Source organism: Apteryx rowi, unplaced genomic scaffold (assembly GCF_003343035.1).
Source record: "Apteryx rowi isolate R43461 unplaced genomic scaffold, aptRow1 scaffold_821, whole genome shotgun sequence".
Lineage (NCBI taxonomy): Eukaryota > Metazoa > Chordata > Aves > Apterygiformes > Apterygidae > Apteryx > Apteryx rowi.
The window spans coordinates 97,256-124,881 of NW_020451118.1; the positions used below are offsets into that span (position 1 = coordinate 97,256).

Here is a 27,626-nt window from a genome sequence, read left to right on the forward strand (position 1 = left end):
CAAGGCTCTACCCTTACCCCGCCTCTGGGGGAAGGTGAAGACCCCTGCAGAGGCCTAGTGCAACTCAGAAGCTTGTCCTGGAGCCTGGCCAGGGTGGTAGGAGCTTGGTGGGGATGATGGAGAGCATGGCAGGTTGGGACTCAAGTCTGGACTTCACTTTCATTAGATATTCAAAACCTGCCTAGACAGGTCCTTCTGCAATGTAATCTAAGGTGGAAGTCAGCCCTTAGACAGGCCTTGGGGTACTCGCCTGGTCTCTAAGTGCTGCTGCAAAGGCCATGGGTCTCCAGCAGGTCTTGTATTGTATCTGCCAGCCCCAKGTGGGTGTTAGACACTCAAGGGCAGCCCACATGGCACTAGGTCCCTGTGTGCACRTAGCTAAATTGCACCATGAAGGTGCTGAAGGCATTTTAGGAGGTGCTGGAAACTCCAGGGTTGGATACTAGAGGCTATGTGGCAGAAAATATGGCCATGCAAGGCAAGACAATAGACCATGTGCTTTGGGGGCTAGTGGGTGGGAGAGAGAGGACCCCTTCCCAAGGCCGGACCATGAATGCTCCTGCTATTGCAGTGCAGATTTGCTGCTGTCAAGCCTTGCTCTTCTTTTTTCTGCTTCCTTTACATGATCTCCCCTTTCTCCTTGTAGGCACACACCCTCCCATCCCGCAGTGAGCCTCAGTGGCTTTTCCTTTCATGGGAAAGATGCAGGTGGGAGACATCCCTGGTGGGACCACAGGAGAAGAGATAGTGGGGAAGGGCCGCATGTAAGCCAGGGCACAAGCATTTAGGCAGCTGTTTCAGTTTGGGGAGAAAAGAGCACCCTGTTTTCTGTACCTGCAGTGAGCATGGGGAAAGGATGAGAAGGAACGTGTGGAGGTCTGCAGGAGGCAGGGCAGGGCTGAGCTAGGGTAGCGATGAATTGCATGCAGATGTGGAGCAAGGAAACTTGGAGAAGCATGGTGAGACAGAAGAAGGGAGGTGAGGATGGGTTCCCCATTGTGGATGTTGATGGTTTGAGCATTGACGGTAATTGTGGCCAGCAAAGGCAGCTCCACCTCTACTATTGCCCTGAGCATTGGCATGCCACATGGATGATGGAGATGTRGGGTGCTCATGACCATGGCTCTTGGGGCTCCTTCTCACCTGCACCCTCAGCAYCCAGGAAGCAGAGACCCCATGAGCCTGGGGAAGAGGTGCCCAGGAGCAGCAGGAGATGGGATAAGGCCCATCCCTTTCCTGGCCATTGTCGGGGACAGGATACTGGGCAGGGTGGATGTCTGCTCTTATCCTGCCTTTGTTTACATAGCCTGGGTGTGTCAATGAAATATCCTAATGACATGGAGCAAARGGACTCCACAGGCTTGGGATAGCTCTGGAGGAGATGGGGTAGTAGCAGAAACTGAGGTCACAGGGAGGGGGTGGCATTCATGGCCAACCTGTGGGAATATGTAAGAGGCATGGTGCTGTTGGCCCTGYCTGTGCTCCTGCAGCAGGGATGGAGATGCTCTCTTGGACAGCATCAGGTACAGAGTTGCCATCAAGTTCCTCTAGCACTCACAGCTGACCCAYGAGGTGTTACAGGTGCAGAGCTGCAACAGGTCCAGTGTCCTGGACTTTAGAGGGTCTGATGGCATGCARCTCAGCCTGCAGGGAGCAAGGCAGGGAGCAGCATGGGGACGTGTGGCTGCAGAGTGCATGCACAGCACACCATTGGAAACTCATGCTGGGAAGGGGCTTGCTGTCCTGTTGGAGTCCTGGGGATCCAGAGGCAGTGCCCTTTGTGTCAGGAGACTACCAGAAGCCACACAGTGGCTTTTCACCCTCTGCTCCTTGAAGGCAGGAGCTGGTTTCATCCTGCCAGAGGGAAAACTTCTCTGGAGTAGACACCCCAGATGTTATGCTGATATAAAATATACTGTCTGTCCCATCCCTCCATACGTGCTTATGACTGGTGTCTACATCTAACAAAAYCCTACTTCATGCAAACAGACTTCTCTCTTCTGTTTTCCTCATTAGTATCTTCCTCTTGGCTTTCCACTCACTCAAAGACTTTCTGACAGCTGCAGACTGAAAGCCTTTGATGGGGTGCTATAGGACGCTCTGCAGAATGTGGGCTGGCTGCACCTCTTTCCCATTCCGCACAGCCTGTTCCCCTGCCCCTTCCTCCTCCCTGCAGTTGTGCAGGCACAGAGATTTGGACGGTCCCACTATGTACTGGAGCTGGCAGAGAAACAGATTGGCAGAAATGTTGTTTCTTTTTAGGCCGGCCTGTTCCTTCCTCTGGTTCAGCATGGGCATTTGTGCCAATGAAACGGGGGTGACTCCTGAGAAACAAAGGCGACTGGGTAGGGATGGAAGCAGCACCACCCTTGTGTGGCATGGCCGGTGAAATGGCACACCAAGCCCAGCAGGAGCACTAATTTGTTCTGCCAATGCACAAAGCATTTGTGGACATGCCTGAGAGGTAGCACATGATGACTAGTGCTTCTTCACTTCTGGATGAGGCAAACCATTGCCTTGAAGCACACCATGAGCACAGAAACACCAGCAAAACACCTTAGTCTGTGCTCTACCCTAGTGCCCAAGTTTCCAGAGTCCAGAATACAGATGGCAGGCAGGTGTGATGGTGGGCTTGGTGTGTCAAGAGTCATGAATCAGAGCAGCTGCAATGGGAGCTATATGGCAGGGAGCAGGACCAGGATGGGTGATGGCACCCAGATGGGGTACAGACCCTAAGGACCACAGGCCTCTTTAGACAGTGCCATACAAAGTCAGAAGACACTAGGTAATACCATTCCTGAAGTCTGAGGAATGTTGTACATGAAATAACAGGCCTGGGAGGTTTCTGATTTTGCTTCACCTGTCCCCACCTTATGTCTTTAAGCACATTGCAGTGACCTGGTGCAGTGAGACAAGTATGGATGCTGAGGGGCCACAGCAGCCTGGGACCCCACAGGGGTAATAGGACATGAGGGGAGCATGCAAGTCAGGACTTTGGAAGTGCTGGAAGGGACCTCCAAAGGCTCGTGGGGAAGTTTTCAGTGTGATAAGTTTGTAAGCACCCTATCTGCCCAAAAGATGGATGTGAAGCGTGCTGACAGGGACAGTGCAGGGGAGTCCTAGCTGAGGTGGGTTGGAATGAGCCTGCAGTTCGTTAGGGCTTTTGTGTAGGTGCAGGCAGTACTAGATTGCACCAAGTTCTGCCTGGAAATAAGGGGGGTGGGGGGGCTGCAGAGGGGCAGATTCATGCAACTGAAGACAAGACCTGAACATTTAGGAGACYTGCAAAAGTTTGATGACTTTGCAAACAGTTTCCCTTGGAGCCYAGGTGGGTCTCAAATGGCAGGGTGCTGGGAGTCTGGGCACTGATGCAATAACTCCTGCAGGAAGAGGGGGACTGAGATGAAAAGACTGCTTGAATCCAGAGGAGARGAGGCAGAAGGTACGGGGAGAGCTTGCACCTGCCAGGCAGATATGTCAGCACCCCAGCTCTCACCTGTCTGGTCACCTGATTTTTATTTAGGGATAAAGGGACATCTATTTGGCTTCATTAGTTCACACACAGTGAAAGCACTTCAGGGATTTATGCTGTGCTGAACTGTTGTTATCAACAAACTATGGCACTTCACTGCTCCTTCTGAGTCTTTCCCAGCATGAATCCCTACACAGCTCCCTGGGTGACCTCCCTCCATTTGGCTTCCTCCCCCTGGATCTGTTTTTAGCGCAGTTATTTTGTGCACTGGGGCTTCTTTCTATCACTATTGAAGAGGACTGCTGTGGTACCACAAAGGTGTCACCACAAAATGCTGCTGTGCCAGGGCATAAATCCCTGCATGCTGTTCTTTTGATTCTATTTAGAAACTGCAGTTCTCTGTGATCCTGTCTGGAGACTGGGCAGGRCCAGAGAAAGGTGTCAAAGATGGTGCAAGGCGTGGAGTGGGCTTTCCATGATGAACAGTCATGGAAAAGAGATGGCTGAAGAGTCATAGGTTTATAAAATCCAGAAGATTTTCATGGGAAAGGGGGAGCATGATTACTTCATGATTGTTCATAACACACATACCAGAAGAGGGATTGAATGCAGTTATCTGGTAGAAGGTTTTAAAGGAGAGAGAGGAAGGTCTTTATACACTGTATGTGAGTAAACAGTGCAACTCGTTGTTATTGAGTGYGGTGGATGTGAACAGGGGAAACAAGTCCAAGGGGATTAGGGAAGTTCAAATCTCTTCTTTGGCTTGGTCTACTCTATGGCTGCTAAAGAAACACCAGCAGGGTGAAGAGAGTACAAAAAGTGGTGACAGAGATGAGGGAAAACCAGATATGGATTAAAAAAAAACATCCTGCCAGGTTGCCAGGTAGATTTTTTTCTAATCATTTACACTTTTGTTATCTGTTAGGGCTTAGCCAGAGTGACCTAAACTTACAGCTCTCCTATTTCAGTACCCAATGGACTGCTGCTAGCCGACACATTACAAATCCTTGCTAGGTCTCCTTTCAGGCTAGGTTGGATTTCGTGATACTGGAAAGCATCAACTGAGTGGAAGTAGTTCACTTGTAGTGGTACAGCTGGCTGAGAACAAAATCTGAGCTTGCCCTCTGTAGTTTCATGATGTCCAACAGCTTTTAAGGCAGCTGACTGCTGCACTCTATTTCTGCCTTGGTGCAGGGAAGAGACTAAGCCCTGGGAGGTGATGGACTGCCCTGRGGGCAGGGGAAACTGCATGAGGATGAGGAGGTAGCAAAGGTGTGGGTGCACAGTGTGTCCAGGCAAAAGGAAGCAAAGAAAGAGCTCCCAGGCCAGGCAGGGAGGATCAGGACTATTTAACTGAAGTGGTGGAGAAAACATGCTATTTCCAGGAAGAGCCAGCCCCGGTACAGCTGTGGGCGGCTCATGAACTGCAAAGCACGGAGGRCAACAGCTCCCTGCAAACATGGGAGTGCTCAAGATGGCCCCACACCCAGGAGTGGCCATGGGGGGTCTGTGCTGGGACCCTGGAGCAGCAGACGTGCTGCAGGGCTGCTAGCGCAGGGAGCACGGCAGGGAGAGGAGGCAGGCAGAGAAGAGCCTGYTCCCCCAGCCTGGCGGCAGCCATGCCTCCACATCTGCGAGATATCCCTGGGGGGAGAGCAAGGGCTGCCCAGGCGGGAGGAATCTGGGGCATCACTAGCACGACTGAGAAATCCCTTGGCTTTCCAGAAGTCAGCTGACTTGGAGCTGTGTGGCTGGAGTGCAGGGCGGGCTGCAGCACCAGGGCAGGGCTGAGCCGTGGGAGCAGGAACCTTTCTCCTTCCATTTGCACAGAGCCAGCCCCACCTTGCACCACTCCCATCCCTCTTCCTGCCCTCCCTGGGGCAGGGCGCACATCCCAGGGACAAGAGACAGCCTGGGTCAGCTTTGCCTTCCCAGTCACCCACCCTCTGCAGTGGGGCTCACTTCTCCATGCCACTCTGGGCAGCATGCACAGCATCAGCCCTTCCTTCCCTCACACAGCRCTGGATCCCCACCACCCCCACACTGGCAAGGCTAACTTCACCCTTGGGCCCAGGAGGAAACAGYGGTGGGCAAACTGCTACCACGGGACCCCTCACAGTGGGCACTCCCTGCCCCGCTCACACCTATTTCCCTTTCCCATGCACATGGCTGTGGATTTATGAATCTACCCTATGCAGTAGAGTCCCCACGACATCCCACTCCCACATGCGCCTTTTAATATCTCCTCCCCCAGTCTTCCATCYTAGACGTTACCTGGCCCATCCTCAGCTATGTCTCCCCACAACAATGCAGAAAATGCTTTTGTCTTCCCTTCTCAACCTCTCTCTTGCTTTCCTGTGAGGCTTGGGGAARGAAAGAAAAGCTCTGCTGCAATAGCAGCATGTTTTGCCRCCACAGGGAGGTAAAACCATCAGAYAAATGCAAGCATGGGAATGCTCTTCCTCAAAATGATTAGAACCATGACCCTGCAGGGTAGCAAAGCACTTTGGACATGACCATGCTGTGAGTAACAGGCAGTGATGTCTTTCATAATGAGATTTGTTCCAGCTCCCTCCCTCACACCTAGCTGAAAGCCTCTCCTCCAGACACTGCTGTGTGCTGCATCCCGGATATGGGGTCAGGAGAAGTGGGGAGCTTTGCAATGCAAATGCAGCAGCGTTGCAGTGTTTCCGCCATCCAGCTCTTCCCTACATACACATATATACATGCATGCAGAAACACATACCTCCAAAAACACGTTCTTGTGACTTAGCCRTGTCCTGAGATATTGGAGCCCAGGTGACTCAGCTGGACCAGATSAAAGCAGGTTCTTGAATCACAGACAGCTGAACCCCTGGKGCAGAGGGGCTGCAGAGACAGATACAGAGATGYTTAGTGAGATCCCCAACAGTGTTGCCAAAGAAATGCTCATGTGGGAAGCTGGCAGTGGCAATGGATGGCAGAGAGGGAGCRCTGCAGGAAATGAGGAGGTGCAGGGCTTTAGCTGAAGCCTCTGAGGGTCGTAGTCCTGATATTGCTGATCTTTCCCAWACCCAAAAAGACACTGATGTCTCTCACCAGGCTCTTGGTGCTCATGTCCATGGTTCCTGGACAGCTGGAGCTGCTGGAGCTGTCATGGCTTGAGTTCCCTCCTGCCCACATACACCCTGTGCTGCCAGGGGAGGACTGCAAACACAGTACATGGAGAAGAGTAGAAATGAGGTGCGTAGGGTCACCCCATGGCTACTGGGAGCCCAGCAGGAGAAGTGCAGTGACACTGGACATTGCTCAGCTCCTCCTCAGCACCCTGACCTTCTCAGGTCCAGACAATGTGTGAGTTTTTGACTCCATCCATTCTCCTCCAACAGTGAGACAGGAGAGAATATGACTGAAAGAACCATTTCTCATCATGGTCTCCTTCCTGAAGGGTGTCTGGCTGCTCCATATCTCTCTCTACTCATACAACCTTCTGTCTGTGTCTGCATATTACCTTCTTTGCCTTCTGCCTCATTGTGCTGTCTATATCTGATGCTGAATTTTCAGTTCTCAGGTAAAAAAGGCTTTGGATATGTCTGGGCTGCCCTTTACTGCGTTGATGAACTGCTGTACAAGGAAGTCAACAAGCAGATGTGTTATTCCAACTGTCAGTRGCATCCACACTGGCTTGCCAGACCAGCCTCCAACAAGTGCATGGGTCCCCTCACTTCCTGCAAGGTCCTCTCCACGGGTCCCCTGGTCCTACAGACTCTCTCAGCATCTCTTCCTTTGGGATGACAGGAAGGCCAAACTGATACGGAAAGAGGGACTCTGAGCAATTCAGACAGGTGTAAAACACGGTCTGGGCCACCTGCCCAGTGGCTGAGAACCTGGGAAAGCTRCATCTCTCCCTGCACGATCACCCTGGGGCAGGAGATGGATGCACACTGTCCCCCTAGGTCTGGCTAATGGGGGCATGGCAAGTCTTGGCCTGGTGTAGGTCCCACTTCCAGGAAGGGGATACGACCAGTTCTCATATGYCTGCCTTGCATGGGGGTCCTGGTGGGCAGGAGATCTCCCAAAAGACTTGGGAAGGGACATGTTTCATGCCTCCCTTGTGCAAATGGGAGTGTCTTGTGCAAAAATCTATCCTAGGATGAAGGAACTGTGAGTCTTATTGGAAGGGTCATCTCTCCTAGCTTTGGTCATTGGCTTTGGTGAAGTCATCCCCATGCTTGTGGGCCTAGGGAGACCCCACCAAGTCTCACAGGTCTCTTGGCAGGTTCATGAACTCTTCWCAATGTGTTTTTAGCTGCTTCCTCAACTCACTGAGGTATCAGTGGAATCAGAGCATCACACCCTCTTTTTACAGCTGGTAACAAATATGGCCTTGCCCATTCCTGTTGCTCCTGCTCTTTCTGGAGATGTGCCCAGACAGCTCCTGGATTTGCCAGCAGTGCTTGTCCACAGCTTGGGAAAGTCGCCCTGGGAACACCAGCTCCTASAGTAGTTTTGTGTCTTCAAAAGATGGCACATCTCATGGCTACCACTCATCCCAAACTACCTCACAGGCTTGTTTAAATAAGCCATGTTTTTTTAGGGCTGATCTGTTCTGTGTGTATCGCAAATATACCAAAATGCAATGCATACCATAAATGCCAGGTCCCTCCGTATTCATTGAAGAAGATCAGCACATCAAGAGAGTGAGTCCTCTCACCTAAAACTGCTGTCTTAGACAGGAGGATGGCAGAGGCCCTGTGACAGATCCCATATCCTTGCAATAGAAATCACCACCTCAGCATCCCAGATAATGCACTGACCATGCGGTTGGCTGGAAGGGTTCCTACAGGAAAAGGAAGAAAACAATTGCTCTYTCTGCAGGTCCTGGGACTCCTGGGGCAAATGAACGATAGAGGAGTGTATGTTTGAGAGTGTGTTTTTGGAGGCATGCATGTATTTCAGCACATGTGAGGACATGTGTATGTAGGGAAGAGTTGAATGGGGGGAGCTGCTGCAAGTTGGCGTTGCAAAGCTCCCAGCTTTTCCTAAGCTAGGATGGAGATAACAAAAGGCACATGTGGGAGTGGGACGATGCGGGGGACCCTGACTACATAGGGACCAAAACCACAGGCATGTGCATGGGAAGAGGAAATAGATGTGAGCAGGGCAGCGTGGAGAGTGTCCCTTCCCCAGCTGCATGCTGCAGCATCATAGCAGGAGGGATATTAATGAATTCTCCCTCTCCATGACTCAGTGTTACTAGGCCTTGCTGCGAGGCGCTGACCGCAGCTGGCCATACATCCAGGGTTTCCAGCACTCATCAGGCACCATATCAGGCAAGGGCTAAAGATGAGTCAGACACCAAATGGGCTTTATTGGCAGAGCTGTAAGTAATCACAGACCCCAGCTGAAAGCACACCTTGGGAAAAAGGAGATAGCTTCTCTTTCCAGCGCAGGTTTCTGACCAGTCGGTACTGGCTGCCTTTCCTGTTCCCTGTTATGGAGGACTGGGGTGCCCCTTCTGCACAGCCTGTGCAAGTGGCGATGCAGAGGTTGAGTTGAGCATGGGAAGAGGTGATATGGGGAAGATGGACATTGCTTTGACTAACCAAAACCAGTTTCTTGGTGACCAGATGGGCTAAAGATGAATTCCTCAGCTGGCAGGGATCCTGGTAAGCTGTGAAAGCAAGCACTGTGCTTTTGAGGGCTCAGCAAATGCCATTAGAAGGTTTTGGGGTGAACATGTTGAAAGGGCTGGGCAAGGCTGTGGCTCAGCATACCTGTGGCAATATACTACCTAGGTAAGGTGGAAGAATTTGTCAAGGACAAGAACGAACCTTTGCAGAAGAACCAGGATATACAGGATCATTGGTATCCTGGGGTGCAAYAGGAAGAGTGTTGCCAGCAGGTCGAGGGAGATGATTCTATCCCCTCTACTCAGCCCTGGTGAGGCCACGTCTGGAGTACTGTGTCCAGTTCTGGGCTCCCCAGTACAAGAGGGATGTGGCACTACTGGAGCAAGTCCAGCGAAGGGCTACAAAGATGATTAGGATACTGGAGCATCTCTCTTATGAGGAAAGGCTGAGAGAGCTGGGCCTGTTTAGCCTAGAGAAGAGAAGGTTGAGAGGGGATCTTATTAATGTGTACAAGWATCTTAAGGGAGGGTGTCAAGAGGATGGGACCAGACTCTTTTCAGTGGTGCCCAGCAACAGGACGTGAGGCAATGGGCACAAACTGGAACAAGAAGTTCCATCTGAACATGAGGAAAAACTTCTTCACTGTGAGGGTGACAGAGCACTGGAACAAGTTGCCCAGAGAGGTTGTGGAGTCTCCTTGTCTGGAGATATTTAAAACCTGCCTGGATGAGATCCTGTGCAATGTGCTCTAGGTGACCCTGCTTGAGCAGGGGGGTTGGACTAGATGATCTCCAGAGGTCCCTTCCAACCTCAACCATTCTGTGATTCCAATTTGTGTTGGAGGCTGGCTAAGGAGAACCATTTCTGATTTCTCTCGGGCCACCAGGAGTAAGGGGCTGCTGGTTCTTTCAATGAATGCTTTCATGATGGCTTTGGAGGTGTTGGACATGATGACATTCACAGGGATGGGTCCCTTGGAGACCTCCAGAGAGCCCTGSTTCTGGCCTAGCTCTGCCCACTGGAAGGTGCTGCTGGTCAGACTCCCCCTGCATCATTTTCCCAAAGAGCTCCCAGAGGTCTTCGAACTGGCCTTTGTCCCTGGAGATTTTCAGGGCAAACTGGTGAAGTTGTAGTCGATGGGGCTGGAGAACATGAGGGCCAGGGGGAAGGCATCTGCCTCATACACCAGGACCCCCACACTGCCACACAGGCTGTGCGATGTCTTGGTGAAGATGCAGGTCCCCACAGTGCCTGGGGGGACCCACAGAGGTGGGGGGCGGTGGCTATTGCTGCTGAAGCAGTAACTCCTGCGGGGCAGAAGGGTGGGGTGAATGGTGCCCGCTCCAGCCTTGCATTGATGGTGCAACCAGAAAGGGAGAGAGCCCCTGGCCCAATGGGTGCATTTTTGCTCAGCCTCTTTCCCCAGGAGCTCACCTGGGCTCCTGCTACTGCCCCCCCAAAGCATATGTGGGGCATCTGGCTGTGTGGCCCCATCCTCCCAGATACCCTGCTATAAGCAGTGTCGAAAGCGCCCATCCCACTGTCACAGCCTTGCCATTGCACTGCTTGGGTTGAGCCCTTGCACAGGCTGATGTGTAGTGCCCACATCCTTCTACTGGTCTCTGTGCTTTAAACAAAGAAAAGGTTGTATAGGGCTCTTTCACATCAAAGCCACATGTAGGCAGGATTTGGGGGAAGCCCTGGGAGAGCCTGCACGATCCGCAGCCACCCCAGGACCCCTTCTACCTCTGAGAGAGTCAGGCCAGACTCCCAGCAATGCTTGCCATGCCCATGTGGCACATGCAGCYTTTTGTGCCTTCTTGCATCTTGCATCCACAAAAGACACCTGCTCTTTGGAGTGTGAAATTCGGCTTCCTGGGTGCAGGGTGGATTGGAAGAGCTGAGCATTGGGCAGGCCCTTTGCAGTGCCAAGGAGCCCACACTACCAGCCATGGCTCCTTGCAGAGAGGTGCTGCACTAGGACAGAGCCAAAGACATTGAAGGAGGAAGCAGCAAGCAGAGGGAAGGTGATAACACACACACACACAGAGTGTGGTGATGCTGACAGCTTTTGAAGAACTTTTCTTGGAAGCCACAGTTCAGCCAGAAGAGGTGACAGATGAGGGTGAATTGGAAGAAGGTGTCAATAGTGAGCAGAAATGGTATTTTGAACAGGAACACAAACCAGAGAACAAGTTTACGCAGTGTAGGTTAGCAGAGAATAGGAAAAGCAGGCTACCARTTCTGCCAAGAAAGAGTGCAAGAGGATGGGGTGTCCCCTGCCATATCTGCATTGAAGCATCCTCACACAGTGGTGAAACACGGAATGGCAGTCTCTGCCCTGGGCAGGGCTCCTCTGGCACCTTGTGCTGAGGTTCCCACCAGCTGGGCAGCTTCTATTCTGCTCAAGCTTTTCTTGCCTCGAAGGGGAGGCAAATGCTCGCGCATCCAGCATGTGCTCAGCGTCCAGGTGCCAAAGCACTCTCTACCCCTAGTGAAGAGGAGGACATAAAGAGGGGGGCATCAGAAAAAAAAAAAACATGGCCAGTTTGGGGGAGAGGTAGGAGGGTGTGAGGAGCTRGTGGAAAAGAGGCTGAGAGTGTGATGGGTACAGGGGCAGCACACAGTGCTGCAGGTCCCACAGGGTGCCAGGGGCTGTCACTGTGGTGAGTATAGTGTCATGTCCTGGGTGCTGTTGGCTGTCTTGATGCCCGTGCATGTCTATGTCCTTCACCAGCTGCTCAGTATTGCTCCCTGCCATAGTGGCCAGCACACCTGTGCTCCTGGGCTGTCAGGGGAGGACTCAGCTGCTGCCCAGGGAGGCCCCACACTGCTCGCTGGAGCGTCTTTGAGGATAAGAAACAGCAAAGGGTGCAGAGCCAAAGCAGAGCATGAAAATGATTGGGGGGAGCCACCTTCTGGCTATGAGAGCCAGGCATGACTCCTCGCCTGGGGACCAGGGTCTCTCTGGACTGCCAGCTGTGCATGCAAACCCTCAACAAATGCATGCAACCCCCAGGCAACTCTCTTCCCTGCCCAGAGCCAGCCTCACCTGAACACAAAAGAATAAAGGCTCTGAAGGTTGTTTCTCTGCAGCCAGCATCCACAGCCAGTCTAACACTGGCCAGCTCAGATGCTGCTTTCAGTTTCCATTTGTCTAAGGGAGATGTGGTCTATTTGTCGCAGCAGATGTGGTCCAGAGTTGCTGGGAGACAGCATCGGCTGAACTGTTCAGCATTTTCTAACCCCATGTTTTGCCTCAAGTGGAGCTTTCCTTCCTCTCCCTACCCCCATGGGAAGGCAAGAAAGCAGGTGAGAGAGGAAGTGAAAACAAAAGAGSTTTTGGCATTTTTGCACTGTCATAGGGGTGATGGGGTGGGGATGGGCAGGTAATGTCTGTGATGGAAATGGGACATAAGACAATGCAGGGCTCAGTGGCAGAGGCTGCTYATATGATCTGGTCTCTTGGTTGGAGAGCTGATTTCTGAGACCAAAGAGAAATGGTGGCTCYCCGCATCTGCTCTGTAGGGTGGGGGTTGTGGGTATTCAAGGGAGTCTCCATCTCTTCTCCCACTGTCCACTACTGACCCCTATCGTGGCTGTTTTTCTTACAGAAAGGAAGGGTTAGGGTTTGCAGCAGCAGTGGGAGGCATTGGTGCCTCTGAGTCTTGCTCTGGGCTGATCCCAGCCCAGGGTGGACAGTTCTGTCTCCTGTGCAGGGCAGAGGAAAGCAGTGCAGAGGCAGAGCAATGAAGGGTTTGGTGGGATGCTGGGGATGGAGGCACTGGGCACTGGGGGAAAAAACAGGCAGAGAAGAGCCTCTGGTGGCAGCACAGAAAGGTGTGGGCAGAGGCACCAATATTCAGGATGATGCACAGGCTGGAAGGGAGATGGTGCTTTGTGCTGCAGAGTAGCACGGGGRGCTTGGACGCCCACTGTGAGGGGTCCCGTGGTAGCAGTTTGCCCACCGCTGTTTCCTCCTGGGCCCAAGGGTGAAGTTAGCCTTGCCAGTGTGGGGGTGGTGGGGATCCAGYGCTGTGTGAGGGAAGGAAGGGCTGATGCTGTGCATGCTGCCCAGAGTGGCATGGAGAAGTGAGCCCCACTGCAGARGGTGGGTGACTGGGAAGGCAAAGCTGACCCAGGCTGTCTCTTGTCCCTGGGATGTGCGCCCTGCCCCAGGGAGGGCAGGAAGAGGGATGGGAGTGGTGCAAGGTGGGGCTGGCTCTGTGCAAATGGAAGGAGAAAGGTTCCTGCTCCCACGGCTCAGCCCTGCCCTGGTGCTGCAGCCCGCCCTGCACTCCAGCCACACAGCTCCAAGTCAGCTGACTTCTGGAAAGCCAAGGGATTTCTCAGTCGTGCTAGTGATGCCCCAGATTCCTCCCGCCTGGGCAGCCCTTGCTCTCCCCCCAGGGATATCTCGCAGATGTGGAGGCATGGCTGCCGCCAGGCTGGGGGAACAGGCTCTTCTCTGCCTGCCTCCTCTCCCTGCCGTGCTCCCTGCGCTAGCAGCCCTGCAGCACGTCTGCTGCTCCAGGGTCCCAGCACAGACCCCCCATGGCCACTCCTGGGTGTGGGGCCRTCTTGAGCACTCCCATGTTTGCAGGGAGCTGTTGCCCTCCGTGCTTTGCAGTTCATGAGCCGCCCACAGCTGTACCGGGGCTGGCTCTTCCTGGAAATAACATGTTTTCTTGTTTGCCTGAGGTGATRCCCTCAGCAGACTCCACCCAGTATATCAACCCTCACAGCCTCTCCTAATATGTGTTTTCTTGGCATGGATGTGCCAGTTTGGGAAGGCTTGCTCTTCTCCTACTGCCTTTTCTGCTGTAGGTGCTGGCTTATGGGAAAGACACSCTGGAGACAGCACACTCAGGGAGGGATGCTGGGGCAAGATGGGAAAAGGGAATAGGTTATGTGGAAAAAGTGCCATTGCACAAGYGCAGGGAGGTTGTTATATGTCCAGTGCAAGGGGTGTGGGAGAGACTGATGCCCAAGGTCCTACTGAGGTCTCCTCTCCAACACAAATAAGTAACCCATGATGGAAAGCAGGCACCATCCTCCTGGCAGGGGCTGACCCAAAGCCCTGGAGCCACTGGCCACCTGGAAGGTAAATTTGTAGGCCGATCCACAACTTCTTCAGTGGAGCCTAGGTACTGCTCTGATACAATGATGTCTGTATGTGTGAGGTCACACACATGCATGCACCTACAGACACATGCAGAAACTGCTGTGAACATGTGGCAGAGCAGAGGAAGGACACAGTGGCGAAACATGCGGATGTGTGTAGGTGGCTGTGGGGTTACTCTCTCAGAAATGTCACTGTCTCTCTCTCTTTCACTTTCTTCAGGCACCTTTATCCATGCACTAAGAGTCTCTGCAAGGAGAATATATGCATCTTACAAGGATTAAAAAAAAATTTTTTATTAGCTAACACAAACATTAGTTAGGACTTAACAAGCTGCTAAGCATTATTAGTTTAATAGCAAGATCACCATGCCCAGGAGATACCAGAAGGGTCTTTGCTGGCTAGGCATGTATCAGTCAGGAGGGGACAGGCTGGACTTCTCCCTCATAGTATTTGTCCATTTGCCACTGGATCCATCACCACTAATTACCACTGAYGACCACTGATCACCCAGAGATGGGATAGCTCAGTAAGATCTCTAGCAACGYTGTCAAGGAATAGCTCATGCAGGAAGCTGGCTGTGGCAATTGCATTAATCCTCACTCATGCATTTTTGGAGTAAGGTGGGGGGTCCACATCATCTATCTGAACTTTCATGAYTGCTCTCTCACTGTTGGACATCTTGGCTCTGACACGAATGTTCCCCTTGGAGACCTCCAGGGTTTCATGTTCAGAATCTGCACTGGCTCGCTGGAAGAGCGTGGAGGCGCTGTAAGATTTGTTCCTCATCATTTTGGAATAGACATCACAGAGTCTTCCCAGGTGATTATCCATTGTGAAGATTTCCAGGGCAAATTCGATGTGATAAAGGATGTAGTCAAAGGGGTTGGAGAACATGATGGCCAGGACAGAAGAGTCGAACTTGCACACCAGGACACCCACACTCCCACGCAGGCTGTATGGAGTCTTTGTAAATGCACATATTCCCCTGGAGCCTGGGTAGATCTCGAATGGGAGAGGGCTGTGGACTTTGCCACTGAAGCAGTAACTCCTGCAGAAAGAGTGGGACTGATATGAAATGATTTCATGATTCCAGAGGAAAAGAGGTGATAAAAACAGATGGGGTGGGAGGAGCTCACATCTGCTCTCACCGGTACATCCATGACYCTTATGGAGTTGTACCACATTCTACCTACCGAAAGGGAGTTTCAGCCTTCTCCAAAGAGCAAACTTCACCAGCATCTACAGCAAGGTGATCAGTGTCATTTGTAACCCCACCTTCACCAAGCCTTTTTGAACCCAAGGCATGCCCTCAGAGCAGCTGYAAGGTAGCAGCAGCATGGTCCAAAGAAGTCACTGTCATAAATAGGGGAACCACTGGCCTTTGCTCCTCTCTGTCATTGCCATCCACTAGTTTTGGAGCATTACTTATACCTCTCCCTTGTCATTCATGAATGCATTGAACCACACTGGTTCTGGCAGAAATTCCTATGAGCTTCTTTCAGTGACCTCCCTCTCTGTTGCTTCCTTATTCTCTTTGCCTTAAAAAGTTATTTGCCCATGCTACGATAACTGCTTCCTGTTACACCTGGGTTGTTCCCCTAAAATGTCAATTCAGTGCTAAGCAGACATCAAAACATGCAAACCGACTGTTGTTTCTCGGAAGGGAGCAAAGAATGAGACAGGAAATGTAAGGGTAAGTGTAAATCTGTGGTGTGCTCACATCTGGTCCCCTGTGTGCACTGCTGGTTCCCCTGTTTGAAAGAGATGAGAGTTCATTCCACAAGAACTACAAGGGGATCAAACTGAATTATCTGATAAAGGGCTTCAAACATGGGTAAGGGATGACTTTCTCACAGTATGTGCATTTGAACAGCTTGGTTCACTGTCATTGGCAGCTGGTGTGTGCAGAGAGCAAGTCCAGAAGGAATTGGAGGAATTCACAGAAAAGCATTCCTGCACTTGGCCCTGAGCCGGCACTGTGGTGCCTTCTCGCCAAGGATGGAGAGAGGAAGCCATGTGTGGAGCTTGAGGACAGTGGGGAACAGAGGAAGCCAAGTGCTGGGACCCACAGAAGGGGCTGGTGATGGAGAGGAGTATGGGTGAGTGGGCAGAGCATAGGCGGGTGGCAGAAAGCAGAGGGGGAGCACTGCGGGAAAGGGAAAAGGAGCAGCGACAAGTACCTGAAGTCTCGGAGTGTCACATTCTTGGTCTYGTTCATGATCTCAATTACCACACCCCGACACACCCTGATGTTTCTCACCAGGCTTTCTGTGYCCTTGGTCACGGTGATCTGGGAGCTGGAGTTGCTGGCATTTTCACAATCCTTCTCTTTTGCCTGCATCTTCCCCGCACTGCCACAGGAGCGCCGCAAGGCTGTAGAGCAGCAAACACAAACAGTGCAAGGGGAACTGTGCAAATGGGGTGGGTAGGGCCACCTCCTGCCTATGGGAGCCCAGCGTAAGGGGTGCAGGGCAATGCACAGCTCCTCCCCCATATCCTGACGGGCCTCCCAGGGCCAGGAAAGGGCAGCCCCTGAAAAAAGGAGGTCCTGGGTGGAGCAGAGGAGAGCAGTGTGAATCTCCTGCTCCATCCAGTCTCCACCACGTGTGTGACCCCTGACTCTGGAATGATCTAATAGTGGAAACTATTACACAAATATCCAGGGCAGAGAWCCCTTTTCCTGGCCAGTCCTGCTGATAGCTCTTGGAAAGGAACTGTGCACCACACACACTCTTCAGGAGAGTCCCAAAAGAAAGTGCAGAAAGTAAGGAGTCACTTCTGCTCACAGCCTTCCTCTTAGAAGCAGCACACTGTTGAGGTATTTTGCTGGCTACGTGCACATCCAGCTCCTGGATTTGCCTGTTTACCCGCCTATTGTTTAACCTGGGAGCAGTGGAAAGTTCATGAAAGAGGAAGCCATGCAGAGTTATTAAATACAAACTCAGGAAATTCCTGAGCTTAAAATGGCTGGAGGATGGGAGGTTATATGGGGAAGGATCCTGTATGCCTGCCCTGGGCTTCCTTTTTTCCTCTATGTATTTGCTTGTGGCTACACTTCAGTGCTGGGCTAAAAGACCTCTGGTCCAAAACAGAATGACTACCCTTGTGTTTTCTTGTTCCCTTATGAGCAATCTAGCTATATATCTATTATCTGTCATTATACACCTTCTCTCTGGCTTTGGTAGCTACAAGTGATTCTGAGCTAGTGGGGCTCTGCTAATCCCAGAGATGGGGATAGGTGAATTGCTCAAGACCAGCTACAGGGAACATGAAAGGGATGTGATGATTCAGACTGGATTTGCTTCTCTTCTTCTGTTGTCTGTCAAGGGACCATGCTAAGACCCCAGCTACTGCCACTACAGAGGAGATGGAAAATGTGTCTGACCCTATGTAGTCCAGGTGCTCTGTCCAGTCTCTTCATGCATACCCACAAAAATAGCAAAGCCTGGGGAAAAGACTGGAGGAACTAACCATCCAGACAGGTATGGTCTCCTGGGATTTGGGGATGAGGGAGGGAGGAAGACCCTGTCCTTCTGTGGTCACTGTGAAATGCTTTTTGATGTATTCAGAGACACTATGGCCAACACTAGCAGCCACCGTCCTGGCAAATAGAAGGACAGTGTCAACCAGCTGCACTCAACTGTGGCAGAGAAATTGTGCCAGCCATTGTGAATGTCCATGACACAGAATCCAGAATGACTGAGGTTGGAACGGACCTCTATAGATCATCTAGTCCAACCCCCCTGCTCAAGCAGGGTCACCTAAAGCACATTGCCCAGGACCCTGYCCAGACAGCTTTTGAATGTCTGCAACAATGGAGATTCCACAACCTCTCTGGGCAACCTGTTCCAGCTCAGTCACCCTCAYAATWAAAAAGTTTTTCCTTAGATTCAGACRGAACTTCCTGTGTTTCAGTTTGTGCCCATTGCCTCCCRTCCTATCACTGGGTACYACTGAGAAGAGTCTGGCCCCATCCTCTTTACAMCCTCCCTTCAGGTATTTATATGCATYGATAAGATCCCCCCTCACGCTATGAGAAAATCCACACTATGAAGCACATGCTATGAAATCTCACAGAAGGGGGTTCATAACAGCCAAAATTACTGACTGTTTTGCTCCAGAGAAATGCATGTGAGTCTGAAGCAGAAGTTTCCTAGTGAACCCTCTTCCATCCTTCACACTGAACTCACTAAAGACTCAAGCTCTTTCTCGCTGTTCCTCAGGGGAGTAGCTGGTGCCTCTGGGGTAAGGGAATCTCCCTCCCAGAATAGATGGGGATACCAGCACCACATCCTTCCTTCCATGCACAGGCTTGTATATATAGGAASGGAATTGTGAAGCGGGCAGTTCTCTTAGGCAGTCAACCCCTGAGCACTGCCCCTGTGTCAGCCCTCAGTCCAGCACCCTCCTTGCTATGGTATGTTGGAACATGCATGACAGCATTTCCCTCTGGAACTGGAGCATTTCCCTCTCATGTTGTGTGAGAGAGATGCTCCAGGGTCCTGCTCCAGGAGATGCTCAGGATTCAATTTGCAGAGCACAGGACACTCAAAGCCAGGTTCTTGTGATCACCATCCCAAAATCTATTGTAGTGAACCAGATCTTTCCAAGCAGTGAGGATAAGGAGATCTTACTGCAATGGTGGCCTTGTCCCATCTCTGTCTCTTCTTAGTCCTTACTGCTTTGGGGTGCAGAAAGCTGTGGAGAAGGTCCTTGCAGTGGGTCGTGCTAAGGGCTGAAGGAGCTGGAAACTGGCTGGTGGCAAAAGCATCAATGTGCCATTCCACATCATCAGTTTTCTGCATGGATGTTGTCTTCCATGACCTCCAGAAATTCCTCATGGTTGGTCAGGTTGTTTTCCTGGAAAGATGGGGAGTTAAGGGAATGAAAGTTTTGTATCATGTTGAAATAGATTTCTTTGGGGAGTCTGTGATGATTTCAAGGGTGAAGGCCATGTAATCAAAGATCTTCTGGAGAGGATTGTAAAACATGATGGCCAGCATGGTTTGTCTTGTAAAGCCTAACCCTGAGGCTCCCATGAAGGGTGAATTGTGCCTTGGCAAACAAGCAGTTCCCTGTGGAGCCCAGTGGGATCCTGGGTGGAGGAGGCTGTAAATTCTCCTCTACAGCAGAAACTCCTGTAGGAAGCTAACAATAAGGGAAGCAGCGGTTAGTTCAATGGAGCAGCAGGAAATTTTAGGGCAACAAAGGGGAAGGGCTTGTAAGCATAGGGGTGGTTCAGTGCCATGGTAGGGCAAGCATTTGGGGATCATGGGGCTATATTTACAAAAAGAAACAAATGCCATGAGACCTGGCACTGCCCGTGCAAGCTCATCTTTCAGCAAGGGGTGGCTAAGACACCGAAAGGGGACAAAGACTGAGAGGGAAGGTGAAGCCTCCAGATGAAGGATGGAGGAGCCACCTCCACTGCACCCTTCACAGCAACTTGAGGTCACACCCTCAGCTTTCCCTCACCCTGCATGGAGGAAGTTTCACTGGAAATTGTGGAACCTGTGGATTTCTGCTGGTCCTTCCCCAGAGYCCCCCTTCCCAGTTGCTGAGTTTGTTGATGTCTGGATCTCACCTTGCTGAGGGAGCAGATCTGATGAGCATCACTGGCCCTGTGACACCCATGGGGGAGTCATTGCAGAGAGTGGCCATTGCTAAACATAGCCCTCCACATCATTGGCCTGTCTCGTCACCCCTCTTCTCATGCACATTCGTACCTRGCTGTGAACTTGGCTCTTTAGCAAATCTCTTCTCCAGTGCATGTTCATGCACATCACCCCAGCCCCCAAGCACCTTCCAGTTTGACAACAGACAACTTGACCTGTCAGTCTTTCCCTTACTCTCTTCCTAGGGGGAGCAGTGTGTGTGTCCAGGTGCCCTGAGATGTTAATACACACAGGGTCAGCAAGCACGTGCAGCTCTCAAAGTCTCTTGTGACCCCAGAGACAGCTGCATCTAAGCACAGAGTAGATAGCAACTCTCAGTGTTAGAAAGAGTTTTGGACTCTGTTTTCTGGGCTTGGAGCCAAAATCCACAGTGTTTCTGAGAACAGAAATTTTCTAGAGTGCCTTTGGTTTCCATCTGACTCAGTGAAATGAAAAATAGCCTGAGATCCAAGTGCTGTGGCTGTACTGTTGATATGAGACCAAAGAGCAGCCAGGGCTTTTCAAAATACGGAGTACATGACTTGTTGCAATACAAGCACCTAAACCCCTGCCTTTTCCCTTAGCAGAGATTTCCTTCCTCACCCCTTGGCCCTGCACAAAAGCAGAGAAGATACTGAGAGAGTAAAGGARACTTTCTTTCCAATTCCAAAGCCAAGTTTTTTAGAGAATGAACTGGAGCAAATAACTTATAACAACAACTCAAAATGACTAGCTTGGTGAGAAGCTGAAAGAGGTTGCAAAGAGATTGCTCATGTCCCAAGGTGTCCTTTGCAGGGCAGTCCTGTCCTCCACTTTCTTGCCCTTCAGCCAGCTCTGCACAGTCCCCTCTGCTCCCCACGGAAAGGCTTTTTGCCATCAGCTTGGCGATGCTGCTGTGGATGCCTTGGAGTATATTATATAAGAGACTGCAAATAACCCTGTGGAATTAGGGTGCAACAAAGACTGAGTTGTTGATGTCCTTCTTCTCTTTGGGTGGCAGAAATTTCCATCAGTTTGGCTGAGATTCAGCTGGCTACATTTAGACGTCCTGTGTCACTTCAGAGGTGGCAGGAAGGTGGTCTGACCTGGGGGCACAAAACAAGATGGGGATTAGGTGCAGCCTGGTTGGGTGCTTCTTTCACTCTGAGGCTCCCTCAGTGCTGCCCTGCTGTGTCTCACACAGGTCAGTTGAGCATATCAGTGTCCACACTGCCACTGTTTGCATGAGACTCAGATGTGTCATGTGCATTGCTGTTTCTCCTCRTACAAAGTCATCCCTTAGCACCTGCTGTCCCCCCACTCCCTGTGCTGGCCTCCAGCAGTGATGCCATGAGGACCACTGGTACCTGTCTGACAAAGCAGAGCATCAGAGTGGTTTTCTTKGAGGCCTTGTCCAGCTTCACATGATGCCTGCATGTTTTGTAAGTCCTGGACTTGGTGAAGATGCTGGTGTGTTTCCAAGCATGCAGAGGGTCATCTGCAGCATTTGAGTGCCTTTCTGCACCATAATCCATGCATTACTGAGTCATGAGGCTCTATACTGATGACAGCAGGGCCCATACCTGGTTTAACTGTGCTCTTTGCACCTGCAGGGTGGGAATGCAATGCACATTTGCTCATCTTGCTGCCAGGCCCTGCTCACAAACCTGACAGCTGTATTCCCAGTGCCTCCCAAATGATAAGCACCTGCTGTGCTCCACATGGTTGCTCCAAGGGTGCAATGCTGCCTTTCCATGCAGACCAGGCTTTGCAGAGCCCTTTGCACCCTCTGCAAGCACTCAGGTCTAGGATGCATCTGGCCAAGATGGATGAAGGCCATACACATGCTGCATATCTAAGAGCAGACTCAGGAACATGCACTGATGCCTTTTTAGTGTAGTGAGTGAAATAAAAGACTCAAGAGGAATATCCTCCCCAATTTTTTCCATGTTACCTCTTGGGTGKGGGCGGGAGGAAGCTGAGGGGAGAGAAAAGGCTCCAGGGCAAATTTCTTGCTGGCCTCTGCGCAGGGATTTGGCAGGAGGCAGAGGGAGGAAAGTTTGATAAAGGCTGTGATCAGCAGTTCTGGAGAGGGAAACTTGGTGAGGGTTAGGGGAGGACACAACCTGAATGAAGGACCCTCCACATCCTTGGTGGGCAGGTAAGGGACCAGAGGCAGTCGGTAGGCTGAAGGGGTGCAGAGCAAGGTCAAGGCAAGCATGGTTTAGCCTGGGGAGACACAGGGTATCTGCTTGCTCTGTGGCAAACTGGAAAGTGGAGGGAGATGTCTGAGCTATTGGGCAGCAGTGGCACAGGAGGAAATAGAGATAAAGCAGGCAGGGAAAGGGTGGAAGTGAGGAACCTGCAGAGCAGGTGGGAAAGAAACAGCTGCCTGGGGCCTGGAAGTGGGAAAGTGAGAAACAGTGCAAAGAGAGCTGGCAGGAATTGTGCAAAATGTGTGCAARGTGAGTCTGCAAGCAGGGAGTGGGGCTGGAGGGCTGGGAAAGGACTTCGGGGCTGTCTCAGGCCTCAGTGCTTGGATGCAGAGCTGAGCATGTGTGCATATGTTGTGCAGCTGATGAGGACTCTGATCCTCGGTAGGGCCCACCACAGCAGCAGGATGAATCAGCAGCTCCCCAGTCCTTTCCCTGCCCTTCTGTAACCCCAGGCCTTGGCCCCTCCCATGCTGTCCCATTCCCAAACTGCCATCCTGTTCATCTGATCCCTCCCTTTCTAGATGCTGGGACCTGGTCATGGCTCCTGCATGGCCATGGAGATGAATTCATCCCTGCCTGGGGTGGTTTATTAAAGGAGGGCAGACGAATTAGTCATGGCACACACTTTGTTATTAATGCCACAATTATTCAGCATAAGTTTCAAACCAAAATCTTTTCTACTTTTGTGCCAGGTTACTGAGGACTTTTGTTTTGCAAAGCCTCTCCTCCCCCACCCATCCTCCTCCCAGGGGTTTTGCAGCCTAACACTTGCAGATAAGAGAGAAAAGAAATAATTTTTCCTGCACTCACCCTCATTTGATATCAGAAAGCCCCAGCTGCAAGGCCAGAGGAAACCAGGCACCGCTAATTCCTGTTTCTGCATAATGTTATGATTTAGCTTACATAACAAAAGGAAAGTGATGCAGCAGAGAAGGAAGAGGAGCACTGCAGAGATAACACTGTCTGTGCCACCCAGCACAGATGCTACGGCACCAGTGAGGCTGCCAAGACCCAGATCCCCCTCAGGGCTGCTGGTTCCCTGCCCTCCTTCGACCTCCCTCTGCCCCCAGCCCCCAAAGTTGCAGGAAGTGAGAAGACGTGGCCTCCAAGAAGAGGTGGCTTTCTCCTGCCTTGTCGTGGTCCAAATGTGTGGAAAAGAGGAACACCCACCTGGGCAGCAAGTGGGCATGAAGCAGGCAGCTGCTCTCAGTGGCATCATCCCACAGCTAAAACACAAGAGGGAGCTTGATGCCTGTCTTTGCCCTCCACCAATGCAAAGCCTTTCCACCCCCCTGGCAGCACTGCTCTAGCACTCTGCAGCCCCCCAACACTGCCCTAAAGCTCTCTAAACAGCCCCCAGGCCTCTCTATGCAATCAGCACTGCCCTAAAAATCACCGTGACCTCTAGCATTACTCTACGTTCTCTTCACAGCTCCCTGTCACAGCCCTATAGCTATTGTACCCCCTGCACTGCTTTATAGCTAACTGTGACCCACAGCCCTGCCTTTTAGCTCACCATGTTTCTGGCTCTGCCCCACAGCTCACTGCATAGTCCTACAGCCGTCCAGTATAGATCTCTGCTTCTCTCAGCTTTGCCCTATTGCACTCTTACGCAGTCCTCAGCACTGCCCTATCAATCTCCAAACATCCAGCACTGCCCTATATATCTCTGCACAGCCCTCYAGCATGGCCCTATAGCTCATGGTGCCCCTAGTTCTGCCCTGTAGCTTTCTGCACTGCCCCCCAGCACTGCTCTATGTCTCTCCGTGCCCTCTTGCACAGCTCCATAGCCCTCAGCTCAGCTTTCCAATACTGCCCTATAGCTGTGCCATCCAGCACTGCCCTGTAGCACTCTGCAAAGGCCTCCAGCCCTATTCAGTGGCTCTCTGTGACCCCAGCATTGCCTTCTATTTCTCTGCACAGCTCCCCCCAGCTCTGCGCTATAGCTCCATGCCTGTGAGCACTGCCCGAGAGCTCCCTGCAAGGCCCGTCTGCACTGCCCTGTAGCACAATCCTATAGCTCTCCATGTCCTCAWCAATGCCCTATACCTTATTGTGCCACCCAGCACTGCTCTGTAGGTCTCTGAACCATCCTCCAGAACTGCCATATGGATCAGTGTGACTTCAAAACTAAYCTAAAGATCTCAGTGCCCCTCCCCATCACTGGCCTGTAATGCTTTGCACAGCCCCCAGCACTGCTCCATAGCTCTCTGCACAAGCCTCCAGCACTGCCCCATAGGTCTCTGCACAGGCCCCATCATGTGTGAATAGGGCAAATTACTGGGGGGGGTCCAACTTCATCAGCACTCAGAGCTGCTTTGGGTGAGAAACACCCCAGATGTGCGAGGAAGCAGAGTCAAGAGTCCTGCAACCACCCAGGCCTGGGGCTCTGGGGCAGGAACCAATTGCTGGGCTTCCATGGGGAGGGCACCCCATGGCAAATATCAAAGAGCTCTTGCACATGCACTTGAGCTTTGAAGCCAGAACCCTCTCACCAGCTGGGCCCAGTCCTGGGTCAAACTCCTGCAGCAGAGCTCACACAGGCCTTTCGGGAGCCGTGCCCTCTGCAAATATGCTGCTCCACTTTCCTGCCAGTTGTAAGGAACTTCCTACCCCATGTTTGGGGTATGCTCATTGCTCTGTGCATGCAAATATAATATGGTAGTATTTCCAAAGAGGGCACTTGATTGCACACTTTTCCTTCCAGATTGGGGGGGGGGGGGTAGAGTCTGTCCCCGCACTTGGGCATGACAGAGAGCAAAATGGGAAAATACCTGCCTGGAACAGATCTGRTTTCTTAGGAGATGCTGGGCATACCACCTCCAGCACCTTCACAGTGGAGACAGAAAGGAAGTGAAAGGTATGGACAGACAATGGCACCAGATCCCAGGGCTCTGCATCCCAAAGTGACTTTCTGAAGAGACTGTTACATTCAAAATCTTTTTTTTTTGGGGGGGGAGGGGGGAAGGAACCACACTTCATGCTTAAGGCCAAGGATTTATTGTTCGTATAACTGAAATCTTAGCCATCTAATCAGAGAATTACCGCTTCTCCTAATTAATTAGGTCTAGTTAATACAGGTGAAGCAAAGTAAATAAGAGCATAGTCTTATATAGCAGACCTCAATGCAGTTAAATTGTTTTACACTTGATTTCTACTATCTACCCCTTTCTCTAATGCTATGCTTACCCTTCCATTTTCTCTCTGTGTCCTCACATCTATGGCAAGTCCTCTGGGGGAAGGAGTGTGATGTCGATGTTGGTGATTTCTCCTTCCTCTAGGGTCCACTGGGGACTATTTTTATGCTTCCTAACATGCTCTGACACCCTGTCTTTTCCTCCTCACTGGAAAGATGGGTGCACATGGCAGTGGAAAGCCAATTCTTAGAGTGGAGGCAGAAAAGCCTGCCTGATTGCATCACTGTGCAAAGTGAAGGCTAGGGCAGGGATGTGCTGAGGAGCAAAAACCAGGAGAGAAAAGCCGCTGAAATGAGAGCACAGAGCAAGAAGGATYCCTTCAGGCAGACTTGGTGCCATGCCACTTTCTCTGCAGCCATTGGAGACCCTCTAAAATCTCTGGCGGAGAAGCAGGACAAAGCAATGCAGAGCTAGAGTCTTATGTCCTGGCAGTCCATCCACAACCCTTGAGGAATTTTTGTACCCAGCAGAGATTAGGAACAGCAAAGGATAGCTCCACACTGTTTTGGATCACTCACTCCCAAGGTAATTTCTCACAGCTCTTGGGGGTCAGACCACACAAAGGCACTCGGATCCTCCCAGGATGTTTCAGTTCTTAACTTTCTCTGTGATGTAATGTGGCAAGATTTTTCACTATACCTTTGGAAAGGAGAGAGGAGATCCCTTTCTCTCCACTGACTGTAAGGGAGCCAAGGGCTTTCATTTGGCTCTGGGACTTTCAGGTGTCTCCATGAGGGCAGATGAATTCCAGCCTTTGTGTCCAGAGAGAGCTATATAAATAGTGTTATCTCCACTCCAGGCTCTCCAGGAGTTGGAAAGAGGTGTCATCTCTCCATGCTGTGCTTTGCAAGAAACAGCTGCTGGGTCTGGTGTGGACTGTGACTCTGAACCTCAGGCTGCCTGCATGTACACCTTAATCACAGCGCCCTCACCACAAGCCACCTTGAAGTTCTGGCTGTTATAGCTCAGCAGGTTATAAGGAAGCTGGTCAATGTAAAGGGGACAGGACAAAGGAGAGTCCACTCCATACCTCCTTCCCAGCATCCCAAATCAGCTCCTACAAGGCTCCACAGTGCTGATGTGGAGGACCCTGAAAGCTGGAACATTCAGATTGTGTCACAGAGGATTTACTGAGATTTCTTGGCTGTTTCCAAACAGTGCGATGTGGGGAGCCTTAGCTGTCCTGGAAGCTCTGCGCCTCGTCTGGAGGTGCAGATCCTTGTATCTGGGCAGAAACAGGGAAGCCTTTGCAGCAGACTAGCAGGTGCTGGCTCAAATACAAGGTGGAGGCAGAAGCAGCATTTCTGTGCTGGTTTGGTTTGAGTACAGTAGTAGGAATGCAATTTTTTGAGGCACACCTGCAGGATGGCTTTTAAGGCACTTGACATGGTGAYAGTAATACAAATATTGCCCTGGTTCTGGCTCACTAGAGCACTCTGAAAAGCACACAGATTTCTTCGGAGCTGTAAACTTTTCATGCATTTTTGATGATCTGAAGGCCAAGCTCCTTTTTGTCAGCCATTTGCCCTAAGGGGTTGTAGAACATGATGGCCAGGCAGAAAGTGATGGTTGCTACAGCTGGTCTCCTGCACTCCCACTAAGGATGTCTAGCTGTTTTGCAGACTAACTGTACCCTRTGCAGCCTGGATAGGGGTGATAGCACAACATTTTCTCCCTCGAAGTAGAAACTCCTGTAGGAAAATATGGTTCAAGGTGAGTGGACTATAATTCAGAGTGCAGCACAGGACAAGAGATATAGGGGCAAGGAGATGACAGTGCTGTGGCTGGGCATGGCTCCCCAGAAGGATGAACCCAGATGGAAGGTGTCATGCCCCTGTAATGGAGCATCACATTGATGGCTATCTCGATTCCAACACACTGAGAGACATCAACAGCATTCACTAGCTGTTCAGCACTCACTGCCACTGAGCCCTGTGCCAGGGAAAGGGTGTCAAGAGACCTTGCTGCTGCCTGCAAGGATGAAACCCTGTGACACTGAGTGTCTGCAGGACAGAGGGGTGGGAAAGGCACACAGGAAAGGAGAGCAGGAACAGACACCTTACCATGTCAATGGGAACTGCATCTCCTTTCTTGCCCCACTGCATCTACTCCTGACAACAAACCACCAYCAGACTCATCAGCACCCAGGTCAGAAAGCTCTAAAGGACCTCACCACCACCCAGGGCATCTGTGGGACGTGGGATTGTCACTCAAGAGCGTCACCTCTTCTCACTGCAGCCCTTTGCAGAAGGCTGTCCAGGGAGCACACCCTCTGTCCCTCTTAAGGAAAAGGGAGGAGAGTTTGTGGCTCAGAATCAGAGTCCACACCATTTCTGGGAAGAAGTTGATTTCGGTTTCCATATGACTGTAG

General features: G+C 51.4%; 2 protein-coding genes and 2 long non-coding RNA genes across 7 annotated transcripts in view; 1 reads left to right on the forward strand and 3 right to left on the reverse strand.

The window, feature by feature from the left end:
• Positions 1 to 27,626, reverse strand: part of LOC112977336 (deleted in malignant brain tumors 1 protein-like) — a 199,336-nt gene that overhangs the window by 19,928 nt on the left and 151,782 nt on the right. The window lies entirely within an intron of this gene.
• LOC112977342 lies at positions 14,544 to 16,610 on the reverse strand. 2 transcript variants are annotated; one of them, XM_026089590.1, is made up of 2 exons: positions 16,470 to 16,610; positions 14,544 to 15,274 (listed from the first exon to the last, which is right to left on the reverse strand). In XM_026089590.1, the coding sequence occupies exons 1-2, from the start codon at positions 16,548 to 16,550 to the stop codon at positions 14,810 to 14,812; spliced, it is 546 nt and encodes a 181-aa protein (XP_025945375.1). In that variant the 5' UTR covers positions 16,551 to 16,610; the 3' UTR covers positions 14,544 to 14,809. The 2 variants fall into 2 exon arrangements, with proteins under 2 accessions (XP_025945375.1, XP_025945374.1); XM_026089589.1 differs by having other exon boundaries at positions 14,544 to 15,257; positions 16,390 to 16,605.
• On the forward strand, positions 15,281 to 18,001 carry LOC112977347. 2 transcript variants are annotated; one of them, XR_003257474.1, is made up of 3 exons: positions 15,281 to 16,308; positions 17,537 to 17,691; positions 17,779 to 18,000. It is a non-coding gene; the product is annotated as an uncharacterized LOC112977347 (long non-coding RNA). The 2 variants fall into 2 exon arrangements; XR_003257473.1 differs by lacking the exon at positions 15,281 to 16,308 and adding an exon at positions 16,756 to 16,973 and having other exon boundaries at positions 17,779 to 18,001.
• Positions 18,024 to 27,540, reverse strand: LOC112977346. 2 transcript variants are annotated; one of them, XR_003257471.1, is made up of 3 exons: positions 27,319 to 27,540; positions 19,685 to 20,948; positions 18,024 to 19,069 (listed from the first exon to the last, which is right to left on the reverse strand). It is a non-coding gene; the product is annotated as an uncharacterized LOC112977346 (long non-coding RNA). The 2 variants fall into 2 exon arrangements; XR_003257472.1 differs by having other exon boundaries at positions 18,026 to 19,069; positions 19,794 to 20,948.